General features: G+C 35.2%; 1 protein-coding gene across 1 annotated transcript; it reads left to right on the top strand.

Moving 5' to 3' along the window:
* The first annotated feature begins 754 nt into the window (after positions 1 to 754).
* On the top strand, positions 755 to 15,211 carry LOC149797274 (lactadherin-like). The gene is made up of 9 exons (XM_089960384.1): positions 755 to 855; positions 1,889 to 1,964; positions 4,029 to 4,115; positions 4,607 to 4,708; positions 6,633 to 6,822; positions 7,486 to 7,599; positions 7,895 to 8,059; positions 13,108 to 13,241; positions 15,005 to 15,211. The coding sequence occupies exons 1-9, from the start codon at positions 788 to 790 to the stop codon at positions 15,146 to 15,148; spliced, it is 1,080 nt and encodes a 359-aa protein (XP_089816510.1). The 5' UTR covers positions 755 to 787; the 3' UTR covers positions 15,149 to 15,211.
* The last annotated feature ends 264 nt before the right edge of the window (positions 15,212 to 15,475 follow it).

Raw genomic sequence — 15,475 nt, 5'->3', positions numbered from 1 at the left:
GATGGGGGAGACCAATCCACACAGAAAGCTCATGCCGACACTTGTTAGACGCTCTAAAAACCCGGGAGCGCATCCCGAAAAACTAGCATGCATTTTTGCACATTAATTTAAAATCCTGGGTTTGGGTGTGAGTTGGTGGGGAGAGGATAAAAAGATTTGTTGTTTTTTTCCTGTTGCAAAATGTGATTTACCACCTCGAGAGAATCATCGCAGTTGATTTTGAAAATGGTACATATGCAAGATACTAAGTAAGTCAAAACAAACAAAGTAAATAAATAAAAACTTATTTTCACTTTCGGTAGAATTATGTGGCTCCCCCACCCCACTCGTCCAAGCTACATAATACGTCCATTTTCTTCAGATAAAAGCATTGGTCTTAGCGCACAGAAATATTAATCTCTGTCGCTTTGTGTCTTTATCTGTTTATTTATTTATTTATTTATTTATTTATTTATTTATTTATTTTCCTTGCTACGTAATGATATGCAAACTGATATAGAGTCGGCTATTTTAGATCGAACCAATATATATAAACGATCCATTTATTTGCTATGTAATTTAATGTATAGTTTACCCTCGTACACTCATTTATCTTAAGTCAAACACAACGAGTACATAACATGCCCTAATATACGCATGAATTATTTTTTCTTGATGGCACATTGCACTGTAGTGTAATGCAGCTCTTATCATTACTAACTAGAACAATCTTTTGATACGACCCCTAATGTACTCAAATCAGGCGGCCCGCAGATTTTCCACCTTGTCTTTATTTGAAGCGTTTACAATGGACAGGGAAAAGATGCTGATTTTATTACATTTCCTGTCATTCGCCGGACTATGTATATCGGAAGAGTAAGTATATGTTTCATTAATTATATTACTCTGTTAATTAAAGAGATCTTTTTGAATTGCAAATGTGTGGAAGTGTATTGTTAATTTGAAAAGGTGTTTCGGTCTAAAGTCGTAAAGTAAATTCCAGTTGTCCCATTTATATCGCTAATGTTTCGTCTAGCTCTCTTCTCTCTTCCAAAACATAGTGTTGTTCTCTTTAAGAAATTTTACCGATATATAAACCGATGGTATTATTACTAAATTTAATGTGGTCTCAATATCTCACGAGAAAAACCGTATTGAATTCAACATGTAAGGTAGCAATGAATGAAAACTATACATATTTCTGTTTAGTTCATTCATAAAGAAATGCTGCCATACAAAACATAGATAATTGTGTAAGAACACTGTGAAAATTAGGATCAAGGATGTCGAGAATCGAGAAATAAAATCCGAACATTGACAAAACAAAAACAACAAAAACATTGGATTTAGCTGTAGTGAAACAATTCATCACTTTGTTACTTTTTGTGACTTATTGATGATGTTTAATGCATTTAGATGGTTATTGGTAAGCAAGATAAAAAAGCAAGGGCTAAATGCAACTATGTAAACAATTATCCAAGATATATTTAAAAACAGTTTGCCAAAGGACAAACACACACACACACATATATATATGAACACACACACACACACACACACACACACACACACATATATATATATATATATATATATATATATATATATATATATATATATATATATATATATATATATATATATATATATGTATGCTTGCGTGTGTGTGTGTGTGGGTCACATGATAAATGATTATAAAAACGGCCGCGGGGGGGGGGGGAGCAGCAAAAGTAAATACATCCACAAGTTTTGTTTTCGCACGTATTTGCGTTGTTTTCAGGAAAGCAAATTTATTATGTTGTTGTTTATGATGGTTCCGATATTTCCCTTTGATATTCTCTACAGCCTCAATATCCGATGTTGCTAATAAACTGTTATTTTTATGTATCTTTTTTTTCTACCGTTTAAGACCGAGCGTTCCTCTCATTGTCAATAAACCGAATGTGGCCTTCGAAGCAAAAGTAAATGGAAGTATTGGCCTGGAAGTAAGTAAATGGAAATATTGGCCTAGAAGTAAGTAAATGAAAACATTGGCCTAGGAGTAAGTAAATGAAAACATTGGCCTAGAATAAAGTAAATGGAAATATTGGCCTGGAAGTAAGTAGTCAAACAGAAGCAGAAGATAATAATAGAAGACAAAACTTGATCTTTATCAAATGTAACTAAAGTTAAAAACAAACATGGCAGTCTCAAACACATAACAAAAAATTTGTAACTATCAGGGTTAGATTTGAAAACGAATAGATGGAAAGATAAGTGATGTGGAGTTTAGAAAAGAGCTAGATTTGAATAAATGATTACTTTACTTCTTTGAGCTGAAAGGAGAATTTGGTTAATAAATATAACGATAGGCATATGTGTTTGGGGTAGTGATTTTGATTTTAAAACGAGTCTGTGTTTTCCGACACAAGCGTTCAGATCAAAATATACGAACGGTCTAATAATGATTCAGATATGCCTAAACAGACCATTTTCTTTGTTCTCTGACTTGAATATGAAAAGAACGTTTGATGGCAAACAGCTTGACATAATAAAGATATATTCCAATCTGGGAGTTAGTTCATTAAATATGTTGATAGTTTGCATTGAAACTCCAGCAGCAGGAGGTGTTAAGTAATGCTGCCGTCGAGGATATAATCCAGAACTTATTATAACAAAGTAAAATTGTCTAGATATAACCCATGACTTATTATAACAAAGTAAAGTTGTCTAGATATAACCCAGGACTTATTATAACAAAGTAAAGTTGTCTAGATATAACCCAGGACTTATTATAACAAAGTAAAATTGTCTAGATATAACCCAGGACTTATTATAACAAAGTAAAGTTGTCTAGATATAACCCAGGACTTATTATAACAAAGTAAAGTTGTCTAGATATAACCCAGGACTTATTATAACAAAGTAAAATTGTCTAGATATAACCCAGGACTTATTATAACAAAGTAAAGTTGTCTAGATATAACCCAGGACTTATTATAACAAAGTAAAGTTGTCTAGATATAACCCAGGACTTATTATAACAAAGTAAAGTTGTCTAGATATAACCCAGGACTTATTATAACAAAGTAAAGTTGTCTAGATATAACCCAGGACTTATTATAACAAAGTAAAGTTGTCTAGATATAACCCAGGACTTATTATAACAAAGTAAAGTTGTCTAGATATAACCCAGGACTTATTATAACAAAGTAAAGTTGTCTAGATATAACCCAGGACTTATTATAACAAAGTAAAGTTGTCTAGATATAACCCAGGACTTATTATAACAAAGTAAAGTTGTCTAGATATAACCCAGGACTTATTATAACAAAGTAAAGTTGTCTAGATATAACCCAGGACTTATTATAACAAAGTAAAGTTGTCTAGATATAACCCAGGACTTATTATAACAAAGTAAAGTTGTCTAGATATAACCCAGGACTTATTATAACAAAGTAAAGTTGTCTAGATATAACCCAGGACCTATAATAACAAAGTAAAGTTGTCTAGATATAACCCAGGACCTATTATAACAAAGTAAAGTTGTCTAGATATAACCCAGGACTTATTATAACAAAGTAAAGTTGTCTAGATATAACCCAGGACTTATAATAACAAAGTAAAATTGTCTAGATATAACCCAGAACTTATTATAACAAAGTAAAGTTGTCTAGATATAACCCAGGACTTATTATAACAAAGTAAAGTTGTCTAGATATAACCCAGGACTTATTATAACAAAGTAAAATTGTCTAGATTCAAAGGTCGAGTCCTGCTAGACCAAGCTGCATTGCGATAAAACCATCCAGCACCAACACTTTTTGACAGAATGTTCGAAATAAAAATATAAATGTGCAAAATCGAAAGAACGTCAAATAGCTCAATTGTGAGCAGTTTTCAAAACTTTTGCTTAAGGTTAAACATATGAATTTGTTGGCATATATAATTTTAGCTTCATGCTAAGCATATGAAGTTTTTAGCAGCATAAATTCTAACACATGTAAAATATGTATGATGTTGCTTGCTCTAGGAAGGGATAATGGACACGCTATTTTCTTTACTTGCAGTCAGGCGCGTATGGCAACATTTCGTTTCTCCCTGGCACTGGCGGAAGTGTGTATTTTGACGGAGAAGATCTAATAGAGCTGATTGCCGTATGAATACCTCTCTCAGTATTCCTTTGCGAATTTAGAACAGAGAATTCGAGATTATAATCTCAAAGATGATTACAAAATTTAACAGACAAATATAAAAGCACAAATTGTATTTTCATTGCAATGAATCGTTTTATGTCTTGAAGTAAAGTAAAAAAATGTTTAAGATCAATAAAGCTGACAACCCCAACAAATTTAAAGCATTGGCCCGCACCGAGGATCAATAGCAGCGTAACCTCCGTTAATTGTTATCTCTTCTAAACAATAATTCATTATATATAGTCTGGTTTTAACTTTTCATTTCTTCTCCTTTTGGTGTTGTCTGCAAAATTAACGTTCTCTGCGAATTCGTTGATCTGTAAATTGAGTTTAAAGCAAACACAAATAAGTACTAACGACTTGTGGTATATTTTTGGGTTTTATGAGTTTTTTGTTCTTGAATAACAAAATGCTTAACTAATTTTATGGCATTTTTTATTGGTTTTATCCAGACTATCATCAGCCTTCCCCCCGTGTGGGTGGAACATTCTCCATTTGGATACCTAGGTACTTTCCATGGAGGACAACAGATCAGTGTCCAGTTGGAAGCCAAGGTAATTTCTAATTGGAATAAGAATATTCCAATTATCAGCTGTGAGTACATTGTTTTCACAAGTGCTACCTGTTTGAAATTAATAAGAAGACAGAAGCAATAAATTTGCGCTTTGACTCCTATAAGAAAGTAATCTAGATTTGGTCATATTGAAAAGAGAACAATAATATTTGAATAAAAACCGACACGGATGAAGTGGAAAATGAAGAAACGAAAATAATAAGGTACATATAAATAGATATTCTCTCTGTATGAGTAACTAAAAACACTTTCAGAAGATGCAGCTTTTAAGACAACTCTCATGGAAAAACAGCAACATCTTGTTCTTGTTTTTTATTTCGTGCACTTTCATTTGGATTCTTGGACTGGAAGAATATGACCTTGAAAGGTCGATAAACATACTTGGAGCAATACATGTACTTTAATTTGCTTTCATTGTGACGATGGAAGCTAAATTATTTTCAATGTGTCGCAAATTATACAGATTTCATCATTATGTAGCATAAAACATCAGTCGAGGTTGCTCGTTTAAAGGAAGATTACATTTATTTATTAAAAAAATTGATTTGAGAGTAAAACTTGGTATCCATATTTGCCTAGTGGTACTGATGTGCATCTTCTTCAGTTTCAGTACTGTTACTGTTTTTAACCATATTTCTGTTCATCTTTCAATTAATTATCTACACTTTCGTTTCCTGAGCAAACTCCAAAACTGTTTCAGACATTGCTATGGAATTTGATACATATATTATATGGAAGAAATCGCCTTTAGTTTCAAAATGTTTTCGTTTCAAAATTTTTCACATCTCATCTGTTTGTATTCCATCCATCCGTTATTCAGACTTTGAAATAATAATAAAAAATTTCCCAAAACCGTTCAAGATATCTCAGTGAAACCTGGAATATATTATACTAGTGGTCCAGACAAACATTTACAGTTCAAAATTCTTCGTTTCAATGCCTTTCAGTTTTCTGAGAAACATTTACTATTCAAATTTCGTCGTTTCAATACCTTTCAGTTTTTTGAGAAACATTTACTATTCAAAATCGTCGTTTCAATACCTTTCAGTTTTTTTGAGAAACATTTACTATTCAAAATTCTTCGTTTCAATACCATTCAGTTTTTAGAGAAACATTTACTATTCAAAATTCTTCGTTTCAATACCTTTCAGTTTTTTTTAAGAAACATTTACTATTCAAAATTCATCGTTTCAATACCATTCCGTTTTTGAGAAACATTTACTATACAAAATTCATCGTTTCAATACCATTCAGTTTTTAGAGAAACATTTACTGTTCAAAATTCTTCGTTTCAATACCTTTCAGTTTTTAGAGAAACATTTACTATTCGAAATTCTTCGTTTCAATACCATTCAGTTTTTAGAGAAACATTTACTATACGAAATTCATCGTTTCAATACAATTCAGTTTTTAGAGAAACATTTACTATTCAAAATTCATCGTTTCAATACCATTCAGTTTTTAGAGAAACATTTACTATTCGAAATTCTTCATTTCAATACCATTCAGTTTTTAGAGAAACATTTACTATTCGAAATTCTTCGTTTCAATACCTTTCAGTTTTTAGAGAAACATTTACTATTCGAAATTCTTCGTTTCAATACCTTTCAGTTTTTAGAGAAACATTTACTATTCGAAATGTTTCGTTTCAATACCTTTCAGTTTTTAGAGAAACATTTACTATTCGAAATTCTTCGTTTCAATACCTTTCAGTTTTTAGGGAAACATTTACTATTCGAAAGTTTTCGTTTCAATATCTTTCATTTTTTGTTCCTCATATTTGTCTTGCCATTCATTCATTGTCCACTCTTTTTTTTTGTAATCGATGACTTTATAACCTAAAATAATCTTTTGACTTAATGCTATACACATGTCTCTTTCAACTTTACGTAAAAAACCTATAGGACCCAGAGGGAGGGTGGATATACTATAGAAAAGTTGCCGGCGATTTCCCACCGGGTATAAATATAAATTCCAAAACCGGCGAGGTTCGAGGTTTGATTCCCGATACAGACACGACATTCATCTTCACAATCCGAGCAACAGATATCCATGGAAAATTTGCAGACTCTGTCTTCAAAATAGTTGTAAATGGTATGATTTTCAATCTGCTTTAATATATATATATATATATATATATATATATATATATATATATATATATATATATATATATATATATATATATATAGTATTAAACACTTATATGCAAACCCAATTTCGTAATTAGGGATAACACACACACACACACACACAGACACACACACACTTCAAAGCCACTTACGCTTAAATACAATTTCGAATTTTGAAATATATGTCCTGTATAAACTTTATACGGCATTCTCAACACACAAGGTAAAAGTGTGTAGTATTAGGGAACCTACATGTGCTGCACAGCGTCTTTGTAACTTAGGTTAGTTTGAAAAAATTGTTTTTCAAACTGATAAATAACTGTAAAAGATACAACTCGTGAGAAACAATGTGGAGAAACTCCGTACGTGTGGGGATACCTCTTTTCAAGTTCTTATCCGTCTCGTTTTAAATAAAAGAGAGAATACTTGAACTCATTACGCCTAATTCTCTTTTGCATAAAATTTGTCATACTTTGTGTTTATGAAATGCAAAAATATGGAAATACTATCATAATCATGAAACATGACTGGAAACATATTGTTGATATTTTGACCCAAAAATGACGACTCTTTCATTATTTCTGTATTCTTCTCAAAATTAAATATTTTACTACCTTTGCTGCAGAAGGTGACTCTTGCACAAACATGACGTGCCAACACGAAGGAGTGTGTCACGATATCAATGACGACTTTCAATGTGATTGTGTGCATCCATACGGTGGAAAACAATGTGAATTAAGTAAGTAACTATTTATCTAAACCATCATGAATTTTAACTTCTGTAACTTATCATCAGTCAATTTATCGTGACGTACAGTCGACGAAGCTTTTTTATTTATTTAATAAATTAGCATTTACACAAATATAGGAGTTAAAGGGAATGTTTTCTTTTCTCGAATGGCACAGGCTTCAAACGGAACGTCAATTTTTCATGATAACAAACAATACAGTGTCAGAACTGAAACCGAATATGTGGAAGAGGAAGAAGGCGAGGAAGAGAATAAATATTTATCAGATTTTATCTTTATTTTCAGATTGTACAGGTAACTCCCTTGGTGTACAGGATCCACACGTGATATCCGAGGCACAGATGACTGCTTATAAAACTTACAATGGCTATGCCGCTTCCAATGGTCGACTTAACAACGCTCATGGCTGGATTGGAATGGGGAAGGGTTCTTATCTGCAAATTGACTTCAGTAAGAATTATAAATGATAAAACATGCCATTTAATGTATTCATTACAGTATTTGGTATATAAAATATGGTCGACTTTTGCACACCACTCCACACCCTGTATGCCAAATGACTAATTAGGTCAGCCCCAGAGATCGAACCAATACTGGGAAGAGCCCGCAATACCACGTGGTAAACGACAGTGAGAGAATACAATTAATATCGAGGGTTGTAACCTCAGCTACAAGCTGTAAAGTTGTATCCTCCGTCATTTTCAGTTTTACACCACATGATACTGTGGTCGCTCCGGCATTGTCAATTTTAGCTATTGGGTATGCAGAGTGGGTAAACCAGAACACGCCAGAAAGTTGTGGTCAAGAACCCAATAATTCACAGGTACCCCTATTGACGAATCCACCACCGTCTGTCAGTGAATAATTGTTTGTCGAAATTCTAACTGACAAACAACAATTTGACACCGTGTTAGGTGTGAATGAGACCTGCGGTATTAAGATTTTCTTCTTTAACTCCTCTGTACCTTGGTTCACTAAGGATTAGAAAATTATGTAGTCCAACAGAGCATCCTCTGAAACCTGCTCTGATATTGATGGACGACTAGTGGGTCTGAATTCACCGAGAGCCGACCATAGGTCGATTGGACCGAATTGGCCAATTGGGCCCCGCGCTCACAGGGGTTCAGCTCGTCAGTAGTTATTAAAAAAATATATATTTATAGAGAGAAAGTAATTTTGACACGAGGGAAGAAAATTGTTAATTCAGTATTATATAAAATTGTTTAAAAGTTTATTTCCAAATGCCATGCTTACAGAAGATCCAGCTCGTAAATCCTGGGACCCAGCCAAAATGATCAATATAGATTTTTAATTTTTAATTACAATTACGGGGATCTTAGTGATGAATCCTTCCGTCTCACCTGGCGTAAGGCTACGTAAACATAATATGACAGTAGGTTTTAGTGATAGATCCGTCGATCCAGCCATGCCCGGGGCACGACTGCTACCGGCAACAGCCAGACCGACTTCCACACGGCCGGTAACCGTGCCGACCATACTTCTAGCGAACTATCCGTCCGTATCAAAATAGTTCGGCAGAGCCGGCTTGTCTTAATATTCACTGCTTACCCGCAGGGCATTGGCCATGATTTATATATAGACGATTACATCTCATCATCGTTGCCACAGGCAATGTTTTATCTCAGAATGGAAGCAGATGATGAACAATAGTGGGTGTGAAGATATTCCTGAGTAACAGCCTTACTCCTATTCGACCATGGAGAGGACCGAGCTTAGTTTTAAGGTATCGAGAGTGTTGCTGTTTTTTTGTGTGATTTTTTTTAATGCATTCCATCCACTATAGTCAGGAATGATCATAATATTATAGTGTCGGTCGACATCGACCCTGAAGAAGACTCCATCCTTCCGGCTGCTTCCCCAGCCAATGAAAACCAATGGGATTAACGATAGACTGGCTATCTTGACATATCTGTGACCCGGGGAATACTAAGGTTTTCTTTTCGGAGAGCCAAGTAACAGCGACATTTTCATCGCGCTGGTTCAAGACATTAAATCGCTTGCAATACTGAACTCCATCCGTTACATAAAACTTTTGAACCCGTTAACAGGTCAGCCCAACCTTTTTTATAAAGTGGATAAAAATGTGTTCCTCGCCACATCAAAGTGATTTCGTTACGTTTTCGCCCTGTCTACGATGTTGGATTTGACCTCCGTGGCTATTTTCGGACTGGGGTAAAAATTTGACAACCAACACGCCTGGGAGTAGAAATACTCTGATCATTAACAGAGCAACTCACCATTCAGTAGCGAAAATATTGACAGACTCTGCCAATCATGACTTTGTATGTCGTTTCGCGTGTTTGCGCCACAAGTCGCTATAGTCGCATCAGGTTCTGGCTTCAGTGATGACTCCATTTGGCTCGCCATTGCTGTTTATGGGCAATATTAAAGACGTTTTGGAGGCATTCAGCTCAAATCTACCCCTCCAACTTGCCGTTCCACCCATATCTGTTTTAAAAACCAGCTGTTCCTGCAACAACTAGGGGCTATAAGCGATCTAAGCAAAAAGAATTCTTTACGTCCAAAGTGCTATTCAGATCTTAACCTGATGACAGCAGACAACACCCGAACCAGTCTAGGAGGCACCATTACGGGGGTTGTAAGAAACCATTTTTCTCTACCCCCACAAGTCTCCTGCCTCCAGCCGCTGTCTTCTGGACAAGCCCCAAGCGGATGTGTCGGAATGTATAAACGCCAGTGCATACGGTTGTGATGCCACTTGGACTGGTTTCGAATTAAAAACATTGTCCCTTTGAGTGCCTCTATCCCTCAACTAACCGACTTTTTCTCCGGTTTTACGGGCAGAAAGAAACTGGCACCAAATACCATTCCATGATATCTGACAAATTCATGCACTATGGCAGAATATATATATATATATATATATATATATATATATATATATATATATATATATATATATATATATATATATATATCGATCTTTTATCTCAGGAATGTAGCTCCGCAGAGACAAAACCTGAATCTGATGGGTCATGTGCCCGAGACAACTACAAGACCCCGTTAAACCAACACAATCTCTCAGCTTTGCCAGGGAAGTTTGACGATATGAAGATTTCAGTAATCATCTTTTTAACCCGATTTAAAACCCGGTTCTCGTGACCAATGGCTGTGTTGCGTTAAGTGTCAGAGTAGGTTATCGTTCACATAGGAAATCCAATCTTTCTTCCCTAGAATAATGACGAAGGTATAGGTAGGATGCTCAGCATTCCACCCTCCTATTACCCATTACCTTTAATTTTAACGTGATCGGGGAATGTACTTAAAGGAGAAAGCAAATTTTTCACGCAAATTATGTTTCTCCGAAAATACTGACCCTCTCATCCACCCTTCTATGCGAGTCTCCTCCTTGGCAGTTCGCTCAGTTTAGAATCTGCTGAAACGTAGTGGTGGCAAGGGGAAGTAATGTGAACGAGTTACTGCCCTTCGTCTATATGATATAAATAGAAAAGACGAATTTCCTCCCATAGTTGGGCTGGATTCGGGAATTAGCAGACTTTAGGCTAATGTTACTGTAAGTGTAGGAGAAATATTATTTACTAGAAAAATTTGCTTTCTCCGGAAAAGAGCGAGACATAGTGTTCCGTCTGTATTCTTAATGGCAAATGAAACTGAATAGTTGGCCATTGGTATTTTATCGAATGACAGTTTAGTGTTACATACCAATTGCAACTTATAGGGCAGTATAGCAAATACTGAGGGTCACGTATCGGTATAATCTTGAGATCTGCATCGACTTCCCGATACGTTTCCCAGTTGTTGGTACTTGTGTCACGAGACTACAGTCCGCATGGCCGCCGTGTACCAACCTTTGGAAAGACTACTTGCATGGGATCCGTGTGCCCAAAATAGAAAAGACTATCCACATGGCCAGTAGCGTACTACACGGGGCGGCTGGAGGGGGGGGGGGTTGTTCAGGGCGGTATATGTCAGCATTTTACCCCAAATATTATCGTAGTTGTTACAACCACTACGCCAAAACCCGTTTGGGCCATCATCGTAGCACGGCGATCATTCAATGCATTAGGTACTAGTCCAAAATAATCCGAATGATCTAAACGCAACTATAAAACATGACATTTACCAGTCAGTAACATCACAAGATTGGCGGCCGATTGATAAACTATAAAACACCATAAAGAAGGAAATTGTTCCATAGTGTCTATTTCATATGGCCATCGTGTCATCATCATCATCATCATCAGTCTCTTGACCTAGTGTGGTTGTCGAGGCGCTGTGCTGCTGATCATCTGACCACTTCCGTGTACTAAATGTTGTAACGACTATTCGTATGTCTGCCGGTTGCTAACACTATTCGCACTACTGTTGAAAAAAACACCGGAAATTATATTTTCATTCGCATTTCGGACGGTTTTTGTCTTAGAGTTTGGATTATAACAATTCTAGTATGTGTTACTCCCAAACTCTTATTAGTTTAAAGATAGCAAACATATTTGAGCATAGCATAAAAAGAATGTTTTTCTAGTGCGAATAACGGATAAAGGTAATCGATTAGGTGGCAATAGTGGAGTTTTTCACCTACGAGCTACGCTCAGTATTTATTCGAAATTTCCACCGGACACTTGCGTATAACATTGGATAAGCTTTAACGACAATGACTTACAAATTTAGATTAAAGGTAATCGGATGTAGAAATGAGTATACGTCACAGATCAGGTGGTACTCGGATGACGTACGAATAGTTTTATGCAAATTATATGAAAGTTACATATGGCGGCCCCGCGAATAAATTTTTTTCTCTTCAGATTTGGTACACGGAGGTCGTGAAAATAGTTTTTCCTAGTTAAGGTGCACGGCGGCCGCGCGAAAAGCCTCTGCCAACTTGTAAAGCCATGCACGGGACACGTGATGTTCTCAGGACATATTAACTGAGTTGAGTTTTCATCTGAGCATAATAAATAATGAAAATATGTATTCAAATGTACAGAGAAACTGACGAAATCTCTTCCCCGTTTAACTTAATTATGATTGTTCAGTTTTCTACGGGCAAAGGCGTCACAATAATTTATATACTTGTTCTCATTTTTAAACTTGCAATATGCCATTCTTTTAATATTTCAATTCAAATTGACCATGTGTTTAAAGCCACAGAGGTCTGTATCGTGGCCTTCAATTGACCTGTCATACATGTACTAAACAATAACTAGTTATTATATAGTACATGTAAGACAGGTCAATTGTAAGCAACGATGCAAGTCCCTGTGTTTAAACAGAGTAGCATGTATGAAAATTTACAATCCGGTATAAAATCTAGACATTGCAAATATTATCGTAGTTGTTACAAATGCCCGATGATGCTGAATCTGTAAACATCCGCATGTCCGGAAATCTCCGTGCTCATCAAGTTAAATCCCTGCCGACAATTAATTCGTTATACATCACCTGTCATTTAATGCATGTCATTTCAGATAAAGGATATCTTTAATTTATTACAGAGAATAAAACGATGTTGCACTCTGTGATTATGCAGAAAGTAAATACTAGTTACTATACGGAATCCTACTTTATAACGTACAGTCTGGACGGAAATCATTTTGACACTGTCAGTGATCTACGCGGGGATATGTGGGTAAGAATTTCAGCTTGCATTGGTCATACTCTCTCTCTCTCTCTGCGTCGTGTTCCATTCTCGTAACAATGTTTCTAAAGTCATATCGTGCTTGATATTATTTTCATTTATTTATTATTCGTTCATTTTATAGCTACCCCATTTCTCCCAGAGAGGGTTTGTTTATTTACTCTTTCATGATGTAAGATTTACTGATCTATCGTTCTTATATTAGTGTGAATACCATGTAGCTGTGGTTATCCGCTTGGAAGAAATAGCAATAAATAGATTTGGTAGAAATGTTGGAGATCATACGCGCACCATTTTCGTGTTGTACAAACTAGACATAATACAAATGTAATTGACCGCTTCTTTGGCCTAAGTGGTTAGAGCGTCCGCCTTGGATGCAGGAGATCGCGGGTTCGAACCCCTGCAGAGTCATATCAAAGACTTATAAAAATGGTACTAGCAGCCGCCTCGCTTGGCGCTCAGCATTAAGACTTTTGCCTATTATCCCGTCCATTATATTAATATCATCAAACACATGTTGCCTATTATCCAGTCCATTATATCATTTATCAGATATATATTGCCTATTATCCAGTCCATTATATCATTTATCAGATATATACTGCCTATTATCCAGTCCATTACATCATTCATCAGATATACATTGCCTATTATCCTGTCCATTACATCAGCATCATCAGACACAGCTTGTCTATAATCCTATCCATTATATCAGTCAAGGAAACATTATTTACTATCCTGTCCATTATATCAGCATCATTAGAAACACCTTATCTATTATCCAGTCCATAATAAGAGTTATCAGACACACTTTGTCTATTATCCTGTCCATTATATCAGTGTCGTCAGAAACACCTTGTTTATTATCCTGTCCATTATAACAGAGTAATATGAAACACCTTGTACATTATCCTGTCCATTATATCAGTCATCCAACACACCTTGTCTAGCATACTGACCATTATATTAGTCAACAGAAACATCTTGATACTATTATCCTGTCCATTATATCACTCATCAGACACACTTTGTCTATTATCCTGTCAATTATATCAACATCATAGACATACCTTGTCTTTTGTCCCGTCCATTATATCAGTCATCAGACATACCTTGTCTTTTGTCCTGTCCATTATAACAGTCATCAAAAACACCTTGACTATTATCCTGTCCATTATCTCAAAGTCATCAGAAACACCTTGTCTATTATCCTGTCCATTATCTCAAAGTCATCAGAAACACCTTGTCTATTATCCTGTCCATTATCTCAAAGTCATCAGAAACACCTTGTCTATTATCCTGTCCATAATAAAAGATTCATCAGATGCATGATATCTGACAGTTAGGACAATTATAATTTACCATAATATTAATCATGACAACCCAGTAGGTCTTGATGGAAATGTTTGATCCACCCTTGAAGATGTAAATGTAATTGCAAAACAAATACTAGTGTTTGATTATACTATATTATTATATGAAATGTTATAAAAGCCCACAGTGTAATGTATATATCATAGAGCATAAGCTTATGAAGCCCACAATGTAATTCATATATCATCAGGCATAAGGTTACAAAACCCACAATATAATTTATATAGCATTGTGTGTAATATTCTGAAACCCACAACTGTCTTCTGTCTTTCTTTAATTCTGTAGTTGTAAACATTCTGTTCTTATGGATGTATTGTTTAATTAGGAATTTAACTGAATTGTATAACAACTAATTTCGCATACTTTTACTTTTTATTTAGAAAGGAAATGGGGGCAACAATATTTACAAAACAGACCTTGTGCAACCTGTTGAGGGACGGTTTTTCCGTGTTTACCCGTTTACATGGACAGCAGCTTCTAATCCCGGAATGAGGATAGAAATGTTCGGTTGTTATGTGTTTTGAAAAGACATTGATCTGTGAATTTCAGTACAGAAAGTAAAGTCAAATTCCCGCATTAAAATCAAACTCTTATTTGTAAATAAATAGTTTCCTTTAATTAGAATCAGGCTGAGACAAATGTCAGACTGTTTCTGTTAGTATTTATTTTTCTTCTTCTTCTTTTCTTACATTTGTATCACTGGTTGCTTTTCCATTTTTCTAGCATCAAGGACCAAAATTAAAAATAGTCATTTTAGCAATAAATGTAATACTTCATCAGTGTTGATTAAAGCCACACATCAGGTGGAATTTAAATATTGAAGACTACATCAATCAGGATTCAGCTTCATT

This window comes from Sinohyriopsis cumingii, chromosome 6, assembly GCF_028554795.1.
Source record: "Sinohyriopsis cumingii isolate HCF-2022 chromosome 6, ASM2855479v2, whole genome shotgun sequence".
Taxonomy (NCBI): Eukaryota; Metazoa; Mollusca; class Bivalvia; order Unionida; family Unionidae; genus Sinohyriopsis; species Sinohyriopsis cumingii.
Note: the sequence above shows the minus strand (reverse complement) of the source record. Positions and strands in the feature narration are given on the sequence as shown.